Genomic DNA, 13,150 nt, shown 5'->3' on the forward strand with positions numbered 1-13,150 from the left:
GTACATGTGCATAACGTGCAGGTTTGTTACATATGTATACTTGTGCCATGTTGGTGTGCTGCACCCATCAACTCGTCAGCATCCATCTTGGTGGGATTGTAAACTAGTTCAACCATTATGGAAAACAGTATGGCGATTCCTCAAGGATCTAGAACTAGATGGACCACACGACCCAGCCATCCCATTACTGGGTACATACCCAAAGGATCATAAATCATGCTGCTATAAAGCACATGCACACATATGTTTATTGCACCACCAAGTTTTAAATTGTAAGAACTGAGCAGGATTTAGACAAGCTCGAGTAAGAGCTTCCCAGTCAGTAGGAATCATCTGACTGGAAATAGTAACTTTCTTTAACAGTCCCATTACAAAAAGAGAACCTGGTCCATACTGATTTATTGCTTGTTTTAATTCTTTGAGTAATTTAAAAGGAAAAGGCTCAAATGTACTATAATATGTCCCTCTTGATCTGGGGGGTGTATTCTAACAGGGAACTGCCAAGCCTCTAAATCACCCTCTCATCTAGCTTGCTGAATTCCTGCCTGAATAGAACTAAGAACGGTCACTGAAGGTGCTGCTCAAACAGTCACTGGGGCAACTATTTTTTGCCTAGTGTCTTCTGGAAAAGAAAGATCTGGGGGGTCATTTTCTTCAAAATAATAAGGAGGGAGTGCAGAAGGGTAGGGGTGAACCTCTTCCTCCTTTGCTGCTTTAGCTTCACCTGGCATATAAACATGCTGTGTAACCTCTTCTGTTATTTCGCTATAGTCTTGTTCCTCTTCATTATCAGTGTGAAAAGTTCCAAGGTGAAACGAACCAGACCCCACACTTGTCCCACTGTTACCCTGATGCTTCTGAGCTCCCCTTCTTACTCACCATGGGGATTGCTTTAAGAGTACTCGGGTGTCCCCCAGCTAGTTTTCTGTTCCAACTGTCGCTCTGGGGACCCTTCGACCTGGATTTGAACCCCCATGAATGGATGCCACTTGCTGAGACCAGCTCTGTTGGGGAGACCTTAACCCAGCAGTGCTAGAGGAATTAAAGACACACACACAGAAATATAGAGGTGTGAAGTGGGAAATCAGGGGTCTTACAGCCTTCAGAGCTGAGAGTCCCAAACAGAAATTTACCCACATATTTAGTAACAGGAAACCAGTCATTAGCATTGCTTCTATAGATGTCAAATTAGCTAAAAGTATCCCTTATGGGAAACGAACGGATGGGCCGAATTAAAGGAATAGGTTGGGCTAGTTAACTGCAGCAGGAACATGCCCTTCAAGACACAGATCACTCGTGCTTTTGTTTGTTACTTAAGAATGCCTTTAAGTGGTTTTCTGCTCTGGGCAGGTCAGGTGTTCCTTGCCCCTATTCCTGTAAACCCACAACCTTCCAGAGTGGGCATTAGGGCCCTTATGAACATGTTACAGTGCTGCAGAGATTTTGTTTATGGCCAGTTTTGAAGCCAGTTTATGGCTGGATTTGGGGGGATTTGCTCCCAACATCAAGGGGGATGCTTGTAGCTTTTGCCCATTTAGTATAATATTGGTTGTGAGTTTTTTACATATGGTTCTTATCATTTTGAGGTATATTCCTTCAATACTTACTCTTTTGAGTTTTTAACATGAAGCACTGTTCAACTTTATCAAAAGTCTTTTCTGCATCTATTGAGATAATTATGTGGCTTTTGTCTTTACTTCTGTTAATGTGATGAATCACATTTATAGATTTGCCTATATTGAACCATCCTTGCATCTTGAGGATGAAGCCTACTTAATCATTTCAGGTTAACTTTTTAATGTGCTGCTGGATTTGATTGGCAAGTATTTTGCTAAGGTTTTTTGTATTGTGATTCATCAAGAATACTGACCTGAAGTTTTCTTTTTTTGTTGTGCCTCTGCCAGGTTTTTGTATCAAGATTATTCAGGGAGGAGACTCTCTGCTTCAGTTTTTTGGAATAGTTTATGTAGGAATGATACCAGCTGTTCTTTGTATATCTGGAGGAATTTGGCATGAGTGCATCATGTCCCAAGCTTTGTTTTGGTTCATAGGCTATTTATTACCGATGCAATCTCAGAGTTCATTATGGGTCTGTTTAGGGAATCAATTTCTTTCTGGCTCACTCTTGGGAAGATGTGTGTTCCCAAGAATTTATCCTTTTCTCTAGGTTTTCTAGCTTGTGTGCATAGTAGTGTTTTTAGTGGTTTCTGATGGTTGTTTTTTTTTTTTTTTTTTTTTTTCCTGTGGGGTCAGTGGTAACATTCCTTTCAGCATTTCTAATTGTGTTTATTAGTATCTTCTCTCTTTTCTTCATTAGTCTAGGTAGCGGCCTATTTTATTAACTTTTTTGGAGAAAAAACCTCCTGGATTCATCAATCTTTTGAATGATTTTTCATGTCTGAATTTCCTTCAGTTCAGCTCTGATTTTTGTTATTTCTCATTTTCGGCTAGTTTTACGATTGATTTGTTCTTGCTGCTTTAATTCTGTCAGTTGTGAAGTTAGGTTGTTAACTTGAGGTCTTTCTAAGTTTTTGACGTGGGCATTTAGTGCTGTAATTTTTTTTTTTTCTTTTTTTTTTTTTTTTTTTTTTTTTTTTTTTTTGAGAGGGACTTTTGCTCTGGTCACCCAGGCTGGAGTGCAATGGTGCAATCTTGGCTCACTGCAACCTCTGCCTTCTGGGTTCAAGCGATTCTCCTGCCTCAGCCTCCCAAGTAGCTGGAACTACAGGCACACACCACCAAGCCTGGCTAATGTTTGTATTTTTACCTCCTGACCTCAAGTGATCTGCCCACCTCTGCCTCCCAAAGTGCTGGGAGTTAACAGGCATGAGCCGTCATATCTAGCCTGACTTTTCCTCTTAGCACTGCCTTAGCTGTGTCTCAGAGATTCTGGTATGTTGTACCTTTGTTTTCATTAGTTGTACAGAACTTCTTGATGTCTGTCTTAATTTCATAATTTACCCAAAAGTCATTCAGGAGAATGTTGTTTAATTTCCATATAATCGCATGATCTTAGGCAGTTTTCATAATCTTGACTTCTATTTGTATTGGGTTGTGACCAAAAGTGTGTTTGGTATGATTTTGGTTATTTTGCATTTGTTGAGCATTGTTTTATGTTTAATTATGAGGTCAATGTTGGAGTATGTGCCATATGGCAATGAGAAGAATGTATATTCTGTTGTTTGGATGTGCAGAATTCTATAAAGGTCTAAAATCCATTTGGTCCAATGTTGAAATTAGGCTCAAAATCTCTTTAATAATTTTCTTCTGCTTGGTGATCTTTTCAGTACTGTCACTGGAGTGTTGAAGTCTCCCACCATTATTGTGTTGGAGTCTATGTCTCTTTGTAGATCTCTAAGAACTTGATTAGTGAATCTGGGTACTCCTGTATTGGGTGCATATATATCTAGGATAGGTAGGTGTTATTGTTTAATTGAACACTTTTCCATTAGGTAATGTTCTTCTTTGTCTCTTTTGATCTCTGTTGGCTTGAAATCTCTTCTGTCTGAAATTAGAATTGCAACCTATGCCTTTTTGCTTTCCATTTGCTTGGTAGATTTTCCTCCATCCTTTTATTTTGAGCCCATGATTGTCGTTATGTGTGAGATGGGTCTCTCAAAGACAATATACCATTGGGTCTTGCTTTTGTTATCCAGCTTGCCACTGTATGCCTTTTAAGTGAGGGATTTAGCCCATTTACATTCAAGGTTACTTTGATGTGTGTGGATTTGATCCTGTCATTGTGATGTTAGCTGGTTATAATGTTGGCTTGTTTGTGTAGTTGCTTTACAGTGACACTGGTCTGTGTGTTATTGTGTTTTTGTATTAGCTGGCAGCAGTCTTTCTTTTTGATATTTAGTGCTCCTTTCAAGATCTCTTTCAAGGCAGGTCTGGTGGTAAGAAATTTCCTCAACATTTGCTTATCTTAAAGGATCTTATTTTTCCTTCACTTAGGAAGTTTATTTTGGCTGGATATAAAATTATTGCTTGAAGATTTTTTTTCTCTAAGAATGTTGAATATAGGCCCCCAATCTCTTCTGGCTTGTAGGGTTTTAGCTAAGAGGTGTGCCATTAGCCTGATGGTGTTCCTTTTGTAATTAACCTGCCCTTTCTCTCCAGCTGCCTTTAACATTCTTTCTTTTTTGACCTTATGAAATGGACAATTATGTGTCTTGAGGATGATCTTCTTGTGTAGAATCTTGCAGGAGTGCTCTGTATTTCCTAAATTTGACTATTGGCCTCTCTAGCAAAGTTGGGGAACTTTTCACAGATGATATCCTGAAATATATGTCCCAAGTTGTGTGCTTTCTCCACCTCCATTTCAGGGATGCTAATGATTTGTAGACTTGGCCTCTTCACATAATCTCACACATTTCAGAGGTTTTGTCCATTCCTTTTTATATTTTGTTCTTTATTTTTGTCTGTGTTATTTCAGAGAACCAGTTCTGAAATTATTTCCTTATCTTGGTTTATTCTGCTGTTAATACCTGTGACTGCATTGTGAAATTCTTGTATTGTGTAATTCAGCTCTGTCAGATCTGTTAGGTTTTATTATTTGTTTTGTTTTTTTTTTTTTAACTGGCTATTTGGACCTTCAGTTCCAGTATTACTTTATTGTGATTCTTATTTTCCTTGGATTGGGTTTTGCCAATCAAAGATCTTGATGGTCTTTCTTTCTATCCATATTCTGAATTCCATTATGTAATTCCAACCAGTTCAGCCTGGTTAAGAACTCTTGTTTGAGAACTGGTGCAGTTGTTTGGATGACATAAGACACTCTGGCCATTTGAGTTACCAGATGTTTTGTGTTGGTTTTTTCTCATCTATGTATGTGGGTGTTCCATTAATTGCACTGTAGATTGAGTACACTCAATAGACTTCTTTCCTGGATGTTTTCACCAGGCCAAGGCATTGTGTAGGGTCTTTACTTGAGGCTGACTTTTCATCTCTGGTTTTAGATGGGTGTATATTAGTGAAATACTTTTAGTGTTCGCTCTATGCTGTGTGATCCAGCAGGTGGCACTTAGGCTTATCGATCAGTTGGTAGACTCTTGAATGGCTGTGTTGCTTCCTTATGTGTCCACACAGTTGCAGCTCTGTTCCCTTTCAATGCTCTGAAAGTGTGGGTTCATCTCCTGCTTGAGTGCTGGCTATAGATCTTGATTTGGCACTCCTGGGCTACCCACTGCAGCTCTGGGGAAATCTCATTGTTTATGTTTCTTCTCCAACTTGGAGGCAGCGGAGGAAGGGATCTAGTAGTCACTGTGGCCAAGGGTCACTTATTTGTCTCCTGAGGGCTCCACCCCAGAGAGATGCAGATCAGCAATTGCTCAATGCAATCATCCCAGGATGGAGAGTCCATGCTGTGGGCCCAAGCCCAGGGTTCTCTGTCTGATGTGTGTGGGATCCATGGGAGATGGACTGGCCTCTTTATGGGTCAGCTGCAGCTTCTTGGAGGCACTTAGGGTCTTTGCTCCTTTGTTAGTCTGACGATGGCAAGGACAGCTCCACTGCAGAGGCAGTGGCAGAGAGGCCTTCAGTGGCTCCTGGAGGCTCTGCACAGGGAGTTACTAAGTTGCTACTGTCTCGATAGTTCTGGTGGAGGATGACTGGAATCCGAAGCCTGGAGCACCTGCCTGGTGAGGAGATATAGGAATGGGTACCCACATAATAGTGTGATCACTTGTCCATAGGGCTGCTGTGGTATGCTTGGGGCCCACTCTAGTCCCTAGTTGCCTTGGATTTTCCAATACCTAGAGGTATCAGCCATGATGTCTATAAAACAGCAAAGATGCCAACCTGCCCCTCCCTCTGGAAGCTTCATCTCAAGGAGTTACAGGCCTATTTCCAGCCAAAAGGCATCTGTAGAAGGTGTTTGGAGACTCTGGTTTGGAGGTCCCACCCAGTGAAGAGGAACTGTATCAAGGATATGCTTAAAAAATCAACCTGGCCATGTTTTGGTAGAGCGGTTGTGCTGTGGTAGGGGTCCACTTTAGCCCCTCGTTGCCTCAGACACTCCAAAGCCTGAAGGCTGAAATGGCTAAGTGGCCCAAACAGCAAAGATGGTGACCTGCCCCTCCCTTTAAGAGCTCTGTCCCAGGGAGTTTACAAATCTCTGTTGGCCAAAGGACATGAACAGGGGTGGTTGGGAGCCCAGTTTGGGAGGTCTCACCCAGTGAGTAGGAACGGGAACGGGGACCCACTTAAAGTAGTCTGGCCATGTTTTGGTAGGGCAGTTGTGCTGTGCTGGGAGATCCTTTCCGCCCCAGTCGGCTCAGACTCTCCAATGCCCAAAGGCTGAAACAGTTAATTTGCCCAAACAGCAAAGATGGTAGCCCACCCCTTCTTCTGGGAGCACTGTCCCAGGAAGAATTCAACTCTCTGTTGGCTGAAGAACACCAGTGGTGGTGGCTGGAGCTCCTGGTTGGGAGATCCCACCCAGTGAAGAGAAGTGGGGTAAGCAACCTGCTTAAAGAAGTAGTCTGTCTGAAGGCTCTACTTTCACGGCACCTCATAAGATAAGACCCACTGGTTTGCTTAAAGAAGTAGTCTGGCTATGTTTTGGTAGAGCATCTGTGCTGTGCTGAGGGATCCCTTCCACCCTTGGTCAGCTCAGACTCTCCAAAGCCTGAAGGCTAGATCAGCTAAATTGGCAAAACAGCAAAGATGGTGGCCCACCCCTCCCTCTACAAGCACTGACCAAGGGGGAGATTCAAATCTCTGTCACCTGCAGAACAAGGTGGGGGTGGCTAGAGGCCCCAGTTGGGAGGTCCTGCCCAGTGAGGAAGAATGGAATCAGGCACCTGCTTAAAGAAGTCTGGACATGTTTTGGTAGAGCAACTGTGCTGTGCTGCGGGATCCTTTATGCTCCCTGGTTGGTTTGGACTCTCCATAGCCTGAAGGGTGGAATGGCTAAGGTGCTCAAACAGCAAAGATGGTGGCCCACCCTTCCCCCTAGGAAGCTCCTTCTTAGAGAGGTACAATGCCACTACCAGTGGCTGGCTGGAATTCCATGCCCATGGGTCTTACCTTATGAAGTGCCGTGTAAGTAGAGCCTTCAGGCTGTCACTGCTCAGCCCTCTGTATTCAGCCTCTTTCCTAGGGGTATGTATGGGGGTCTACCCTCCTATTTTGCTGGAGCTGCAGCTACTTTTGCCAGAAATCCCTAGTATCTAAGATTCCAGGGTTTCCACGCATGCCTGAGCAGCTGCTCTGCCAAGACTCCACATAGTTCTGCGTGTCAGACTGAAGGCCTTAGTGGAGTGAGTTCACAAGGCTATCTCCTGACCCAAGGGTTGCAAAGATCCATGGGATAAGCATAGTGTTTCTCTATGGCACATTCACTCACTGCTTATCCAGGCAGGGAAGTTCTCTTGGCTCTGTGTTGCTCCTGGGTGCATCACTGTCCTGTCTTGCTTTTCTTCATTCTTTGTGGGTCAAGTTGTTTCATTGATTAGCCCCAATGTGAGTACCTGAAGGTTTCAGTTGAAGGTGTTGTATTTACTCACCCCTTCCATTCCTCTCCTTGAGAGCCATGCACGCTAGCTGCTTCTAGTCAGCCATCTTGGTCACTCTCCCCATATACAAATGTTAACTCAAAATGGATCCCAAACAAAAATTTAAAACCTAAAAGTATAAAACTCCTAAAACAAAATATAGGAGAAACTCTTTGTGACCTTAGGTTAAGCAAAGATTCAATAGGTAAGATACCAAAATTCCAACCCACAAAAGAAAATATCAATAAATTGGGACTTCATCAAAATAAAATTTTCTGTTCTTTGAATGATAATGTTAAGAGAATGAAAAGGCAAGCAACAGAGGAGGAAAAAATATTTGCAAGTCATATATATGATAATGGACTTGCATTCATAATAAAGAACTCTCGAAATTGAATAATTTAAAAAAGTCCCAAAATCTTTTTGACACAACAACCTCATTAAACTTATATTGATTTTTTATTATTTTTGTGATAGAAACCAAAGACAACTCTGTAATTGTGTCAACTTCTGTTAAGGGCAAAGAGAGGAAAATCAGCTATGAGAGATTAAAGAATCAGTTGCTGAGCTTCTATTTGTCTTAGATAACTAGAAGGGACATTTTAGCTACACAGGGTGATGAAAAGTGAAAAACAGTTAATAGTTAATAATTTATTCCACCCCACACATTTTAAGTGAAATGCTAAAGTTTTGGCCAGGCCCGATGGCTCATGCTTATAATTCCAGCTACTCGTGAGGCTGAGGCAGGAGAATCGCTTAAACCTGGGAGGCAGAGGTTGCAGTGAGGCGAGATTGTGCCACTGCACTCTATCCTGGGTGACAGAGCAAGACCCTGTCTCAAAGGAAAAAANTGAACTCCTGGGCTCAAGTAGTCCTCTTGCCTGGGTCTCCTGAAGTGCTGAGATTACAGGAGTGAGCCATTACACTTTGCCCTTTTCAGTTTTTCGTTTGTTTCAAGCATGTTTGCAATTGCCCATTGAAGTTTTTATTTTATTTTATTTTATTTATTTTATTTTATTTTATTTTTTACAGAGTCTTGCTCTGTCGCTGAGGCTGGAGTGCAATGGCATAATCTCGGCTCACTGCAACCTCTCCCTCCCAGGTTCAAGTGACTCTCCTGCGTGAGCCTCCCAAGTAGCTGGGACTACAGGCACATGCCGCCACACCTGGCTAGTGTTTGTATTTTTAGTAGAGACGGGGTTTCATCATGTTGGCCAGGCTGGTCTCAAACTCCTGACCTCAGGTGACCTGGTCGCCTCGGCCTCCCAAAGTACTGGGATTACAGGCGTGAGCCACTGCACCCAGTCATCATTCATCTTTAATGAATGCATGCACTTATCCAGAAAGTACTGAGTACCTAATATATACTGGGCAGTAAGAGACAAAAATGATCAAGGCCAATCTTCACATAAAAGAGCTATCAGACTGGTTAAGAGGATGAACACTTAAAAAGATAGTGACAATGCAGTATAATACATGCTGTATTAGAGACACACAAAAGATTCTGCGTAGCCTAACAGAGAGAAGTTTAATTCTCCCTGGGGATGACTTAATTGGGCAGCCCTGAAATTTAGAATTTACCCTTCAGGTGATGGATGGCTATTGAAAGCTTTAAGTATGGATTATGATAGGAATTAATTTAGGCTTTAGGGAGATAATTCTACATGGCAGTGTTGAAAGTGGATTTGAGAGTGGCAAGATTAGCAGCACAGACACTTATTAAAAATATATTATTGTAGTCTGGTGATAAATGATTACATCCTAAATTAAGACAGTCACACTGAAGATGAAGTGCAGATGAACGTAAAAGGTATATTCCACAGGATTTTACCACAGAACAGATGTGGTGATCATGACTACACTTTTTCCCAACAGAGAACTTACACAAGGTTACATGATCCTTATTCCCAACTCAATCAAAAAGGTTGATGTTAACGGCATCTGGTCTTGCAAAATAATTTTCAAGTCTCATCACGATGGAAAAAGAAAACTCTGGAAGCTTACTATATAACATTTTGCAATAATATGCTTCCCCAATAAATAACTAGCCCTGGTTTTCTTTTTGAATTTTCTTACAAAATGCCATTTTAATTGAAGACTTTAAAGTTTGATATTTAATAATCAGTAGAGTAAACAGATAACCGACAGAATGTAAGAAAATATCTGCACACTAAGTATCCAACAAAGGACTAGTATCCAGAATCTACAAGTAACTCAAATCACCAAGAAAACAATAACAATCACATTAGAAAGTGGGCAAAGGACATGAATAGACATTTCTCAAAAGAAGATATACAAGGCCGGGCACGGTGGCTCACGCCTGTAATCCCAGCAGGCTGAGGCAGGAAAATTGGTTGAACCCGGGAGGTGGAGGTTGCAGTGAGCGGAGATCGCTCCACTGCACTCCAGCCTGGGGACAGTGTGAGACTCTGTCTCAAAACAAAACCAAAAAACAAAACAAAAAAAGATATACAAATGTCCAATAAACATATAAAAATAGGTTCAACATCACTAATCATCAGGGATATGCAAATTAAAACCACAGTGAGATATCGCCCTACCCCAGCCAGAATGGCCATTATTTAACAAGTCAAAAACAATAGTTTTTGGCATGGATGTGGAGAGAAGGGAACCCTTAAGCACTGCTAGTAGAAATGTAAATTAGTACAACCTCTATGGAAACCATTATGGAGATTCCTTAAAGAGCTGAAAGTAGATCTATTCAATCCAACAATCACACTACTGGGTATCTACTCAAAGGAAAATAAACCACATCAAAAAGATACCTGCACTTGCATATTTATTCCACCATAATTTGCAATTATAAAGATGTGGAATAATCCTAAGTGCCCATCAATTAATCAGTGGATAAGGAAAATGTGGCTTATATACAGCATGGAATACTATCAGCCATTAAAAGGAATGAAATAATGCAACTTGCAGCAACTTGGATAGAGCTGGAGACCACTATTCTAAGTGACATAACACAGGATTGGAAAACCAAAAACGGTATGTTCTCACTCATAAGTGGGAGCTAAGATATGAATATGCAAAGATATACAGAGTGATATAATAAACTTTCAAGGTTCAAAAGTGGGAGTATGAGAAAGGGCCTAGTGATAAAAAGAACTACACATCAGGTACAATGTACATTACTCAGGTGATGGATGCACTAAAATCTCAGAATTCACTACTATATAATTATTTCACGCAACAAAATACCACTTGTACACCAAAAGCTATTGAAATAAAAAATATAAACTAAAACCACTAAAAATATAATATGAAATGCTAGCACACATGAAGTTGCAGAGACTGTTTTTAATTGATCTCTACCCCTTGTTATTCTCATTGGTCTACCAGCAAGAATAAACTGTCGCACAAGAAAAATAAATAAACAAAAATAAAATTTGATATTTCACCACAGTAACAGCAATAACTCATTTGTTCAGAAGCACACAAACCCTGTTCTTCTGCAGTAATATATAACACAACAGATTGGGGAAAGTTCCTTTCAATTAGTTTGACATTTTAACCTACTATTAGAAGATCCACTCTTCTATATCTACATTCTCACCTTTGTACCGTCAAATAATTATCTTGCCTTCACAAGTTAGTTGAATAGGTGTTAGTTAACTAATTTTGCAGCAAGAAATTTTCATAACTGAAGGATATCCAGTATCTTATAAATGAAACTATGATCTAGTTTATATACTATAATTTCTTACCAAAATTTAAGAACTCCTCATTGAATTATTACTTAATTCATGGAAAGGAACTGATACGGCTGACAGGCCAACCTATTTTGAAGGTACTTAGTTGGCTTTACATTCCCACATATAAGTAAGTGAAGGTTTCATGTGAATCGGTATTAGTACTGGAAAGCCTCAAGAATGAGACATTCTGTTCTGCAGTTATGCTTGTTATTGGAACCATTATTTTTTTTTAAAAAAAGATCATTTTATAAACAACAATAACTGAAGTGTTTATATATGCCACATGGACTACTGGTTTCCTTTCTTTCCTCCCTCCCTTTCTTCTTCTTGTCAGGAGTTCCTCAACAATTGAAGTGGTTTTAGCTCCAAATTGAATTTTTTGAAGGCCTTAAATCTTCATAAAAAATAAATTTACCAAAAGGTTATCAAAAGTTACTTTAAAAAGTATTATATTGATAGTAAATCTACTAAAGTTATTTATAAAAGAGAATGTCTCTGGAAATACACAAGTGGTGACAGAAGGGAGGGGAGGAGAAGGCCTCTCAGGTAAACTGTGAAGGAAAGGTGACTGTGGGTAAGGGGCAGAGAGGCATTCACTGAACTGCTCCTATTTCTTGAGGTCACTCTGGGCGAAGGGCAGTGCCTGGGGTCCTACTTGCCCGCCAGGCACAGGCACAGGCAAGGAGTGAGACCGTCCCGCCCCGCCCCTCCCCCCAACTTTTCACCTTCCTTTCCAGCCCCACCCCGCTCCCATGGCCCCGGCCCTTGGCAATGCTGCGCAGCGCGTCAGTCAGCGTCAGAGGGCGTGGGGGTGGCTAGAGGCTCCCGTGGCCTCTGATCTCACAGAGCGGATCCGCGCGGGTGTCCAGCGCCCCGATGTGGGCAGTAGGGGCTAGCCGCTGGGGCAGGCTGCCCCCAGCAAGAGGAGCGGCGGCTCCAAACCACAGAATCTCCAACACTGGAAAGCGTGGCCTCCGTCACCCTAAGCCACAGGTATCCTGCAGGTCATCGCTTGTGGTGGAGCGCCCGGCGCCAATCGTGGTCAGTCCCCCTCTACGCCACAGTCCGATTCCCCCGGCGCCCCCGCCGACCCCGGAGCCGGCCCTCAACCCCTTCGTCTGCCGAGAAATACCCTTGCTGCCCATCCCATCCCAGCCAGGGATCACCACCGCTGCCCTCTACCAAGCGTCGGGCCCGGTACCGAGGACTGGCCGCCAAGTTTTGCGGACTACGGCCCTAAAGCTCATCCACAAGGAGTTCCTCGACCTAGCCCGCGACTCCTAGCCCCACTGTTCAGCAGGGCCAGTGTAGGACGATATGCTCCACTGGCAGGCCACCGTAACGAGGCCCAACGACAGCTCCTACCTGGGAAGGGTCTTCTTCCTAAGTATCCAGTTTCCCTCCCACTGCCTATTCAAACCACCCAAGATCAAATTTACCAACGGAATTTACCATCAACATCAACGGAAATACAGGATAGGAGGAAGTATGGCAGAATAAGTAGAGACTGGACTCAGTAGTGTACCATGTAATTTCAAAATATAATTCCATCGCCTTAATAATAAAGATGCAGAAAGTGACAGTTCACTTAATTGGCTGTTTTGATTACTTTCTATGAAGGGGAGTCTCCTCATTCTTCTACGCTTTTCTTAGCAGGCAATGAGTGGAGGCATAGAAGTGCATAGCAGGCATAGAAGTGGTGGGGTTCTGGGGGTTGGGGACAGGGGCGTGCACGGTTGGTGAGGGTGTGGCCGAGTGGGAAGTCAGGGTGTGTGGAGAGTGTAAGACAAACAGGTCAGTTTTCATTTAGTTTTGACAAAAAAGATTTATTTGTTGATTTAGGATTGTAAAACAAAGCAAGAACAACGGGGCGGGGGATGGCTTTAAGATTGAGAACAGTTCCACTGACTAGTGGGAATTTTATTTATTTATTTATTT

At 42.1% G+C, this 13,150-nt stretch overlaps 1 protein-coding gene across 1 annotated transcript; it reads left to right on the plus strand.

Annotated features, from left to right (window-relative positions):
- Positions 1-12,054: 12,054 nt before the first annotated feature.
- LOC108527663 (uncharacterized) lies at positions 12,055-12,799 on the plus strand. Its single transcript, XM_017869079.1, has one exon. The coding sequence runs from the start codon at positions 12,089-12,091 to the stop codon at positions 12,494-12,496; it is 408 nt and encodes a 135-aa protein (XP_017724568.1). The 5' UTR covers positions 12,055-12,088; the 3' UTR covers positions 12,497-12,799.
- Positions 12,800-13,150: the final 351 nt, after the last annotated feature.

The sequence above is a fragment of the Rhinopithecus bieti genome, unplaced genomic scaffold, assembly GCF_001698545.2.
Source record: "Rhinopithecus bieti isolate Rb0 unplaced genomic scaffold, ASM169854v2 scaffold_4976, whole genome shotgun sequence".
Lineage (NCBI taxonomy): Eukaryota > Metazoa > Chordata > Mammalia > Primates > Cercopithecidae > Rhinopithecus > Rhinopithecus bieti.

Coding starts and splice junctions, on each gene's coding strand:
- LOC108527663 (XM_017869079.1), top strand. CDS start 12,089: ATGTGGGCAGTAGGGGCTAGCCGCTGGGGCAGGCTGCCCCCAGCAAGA.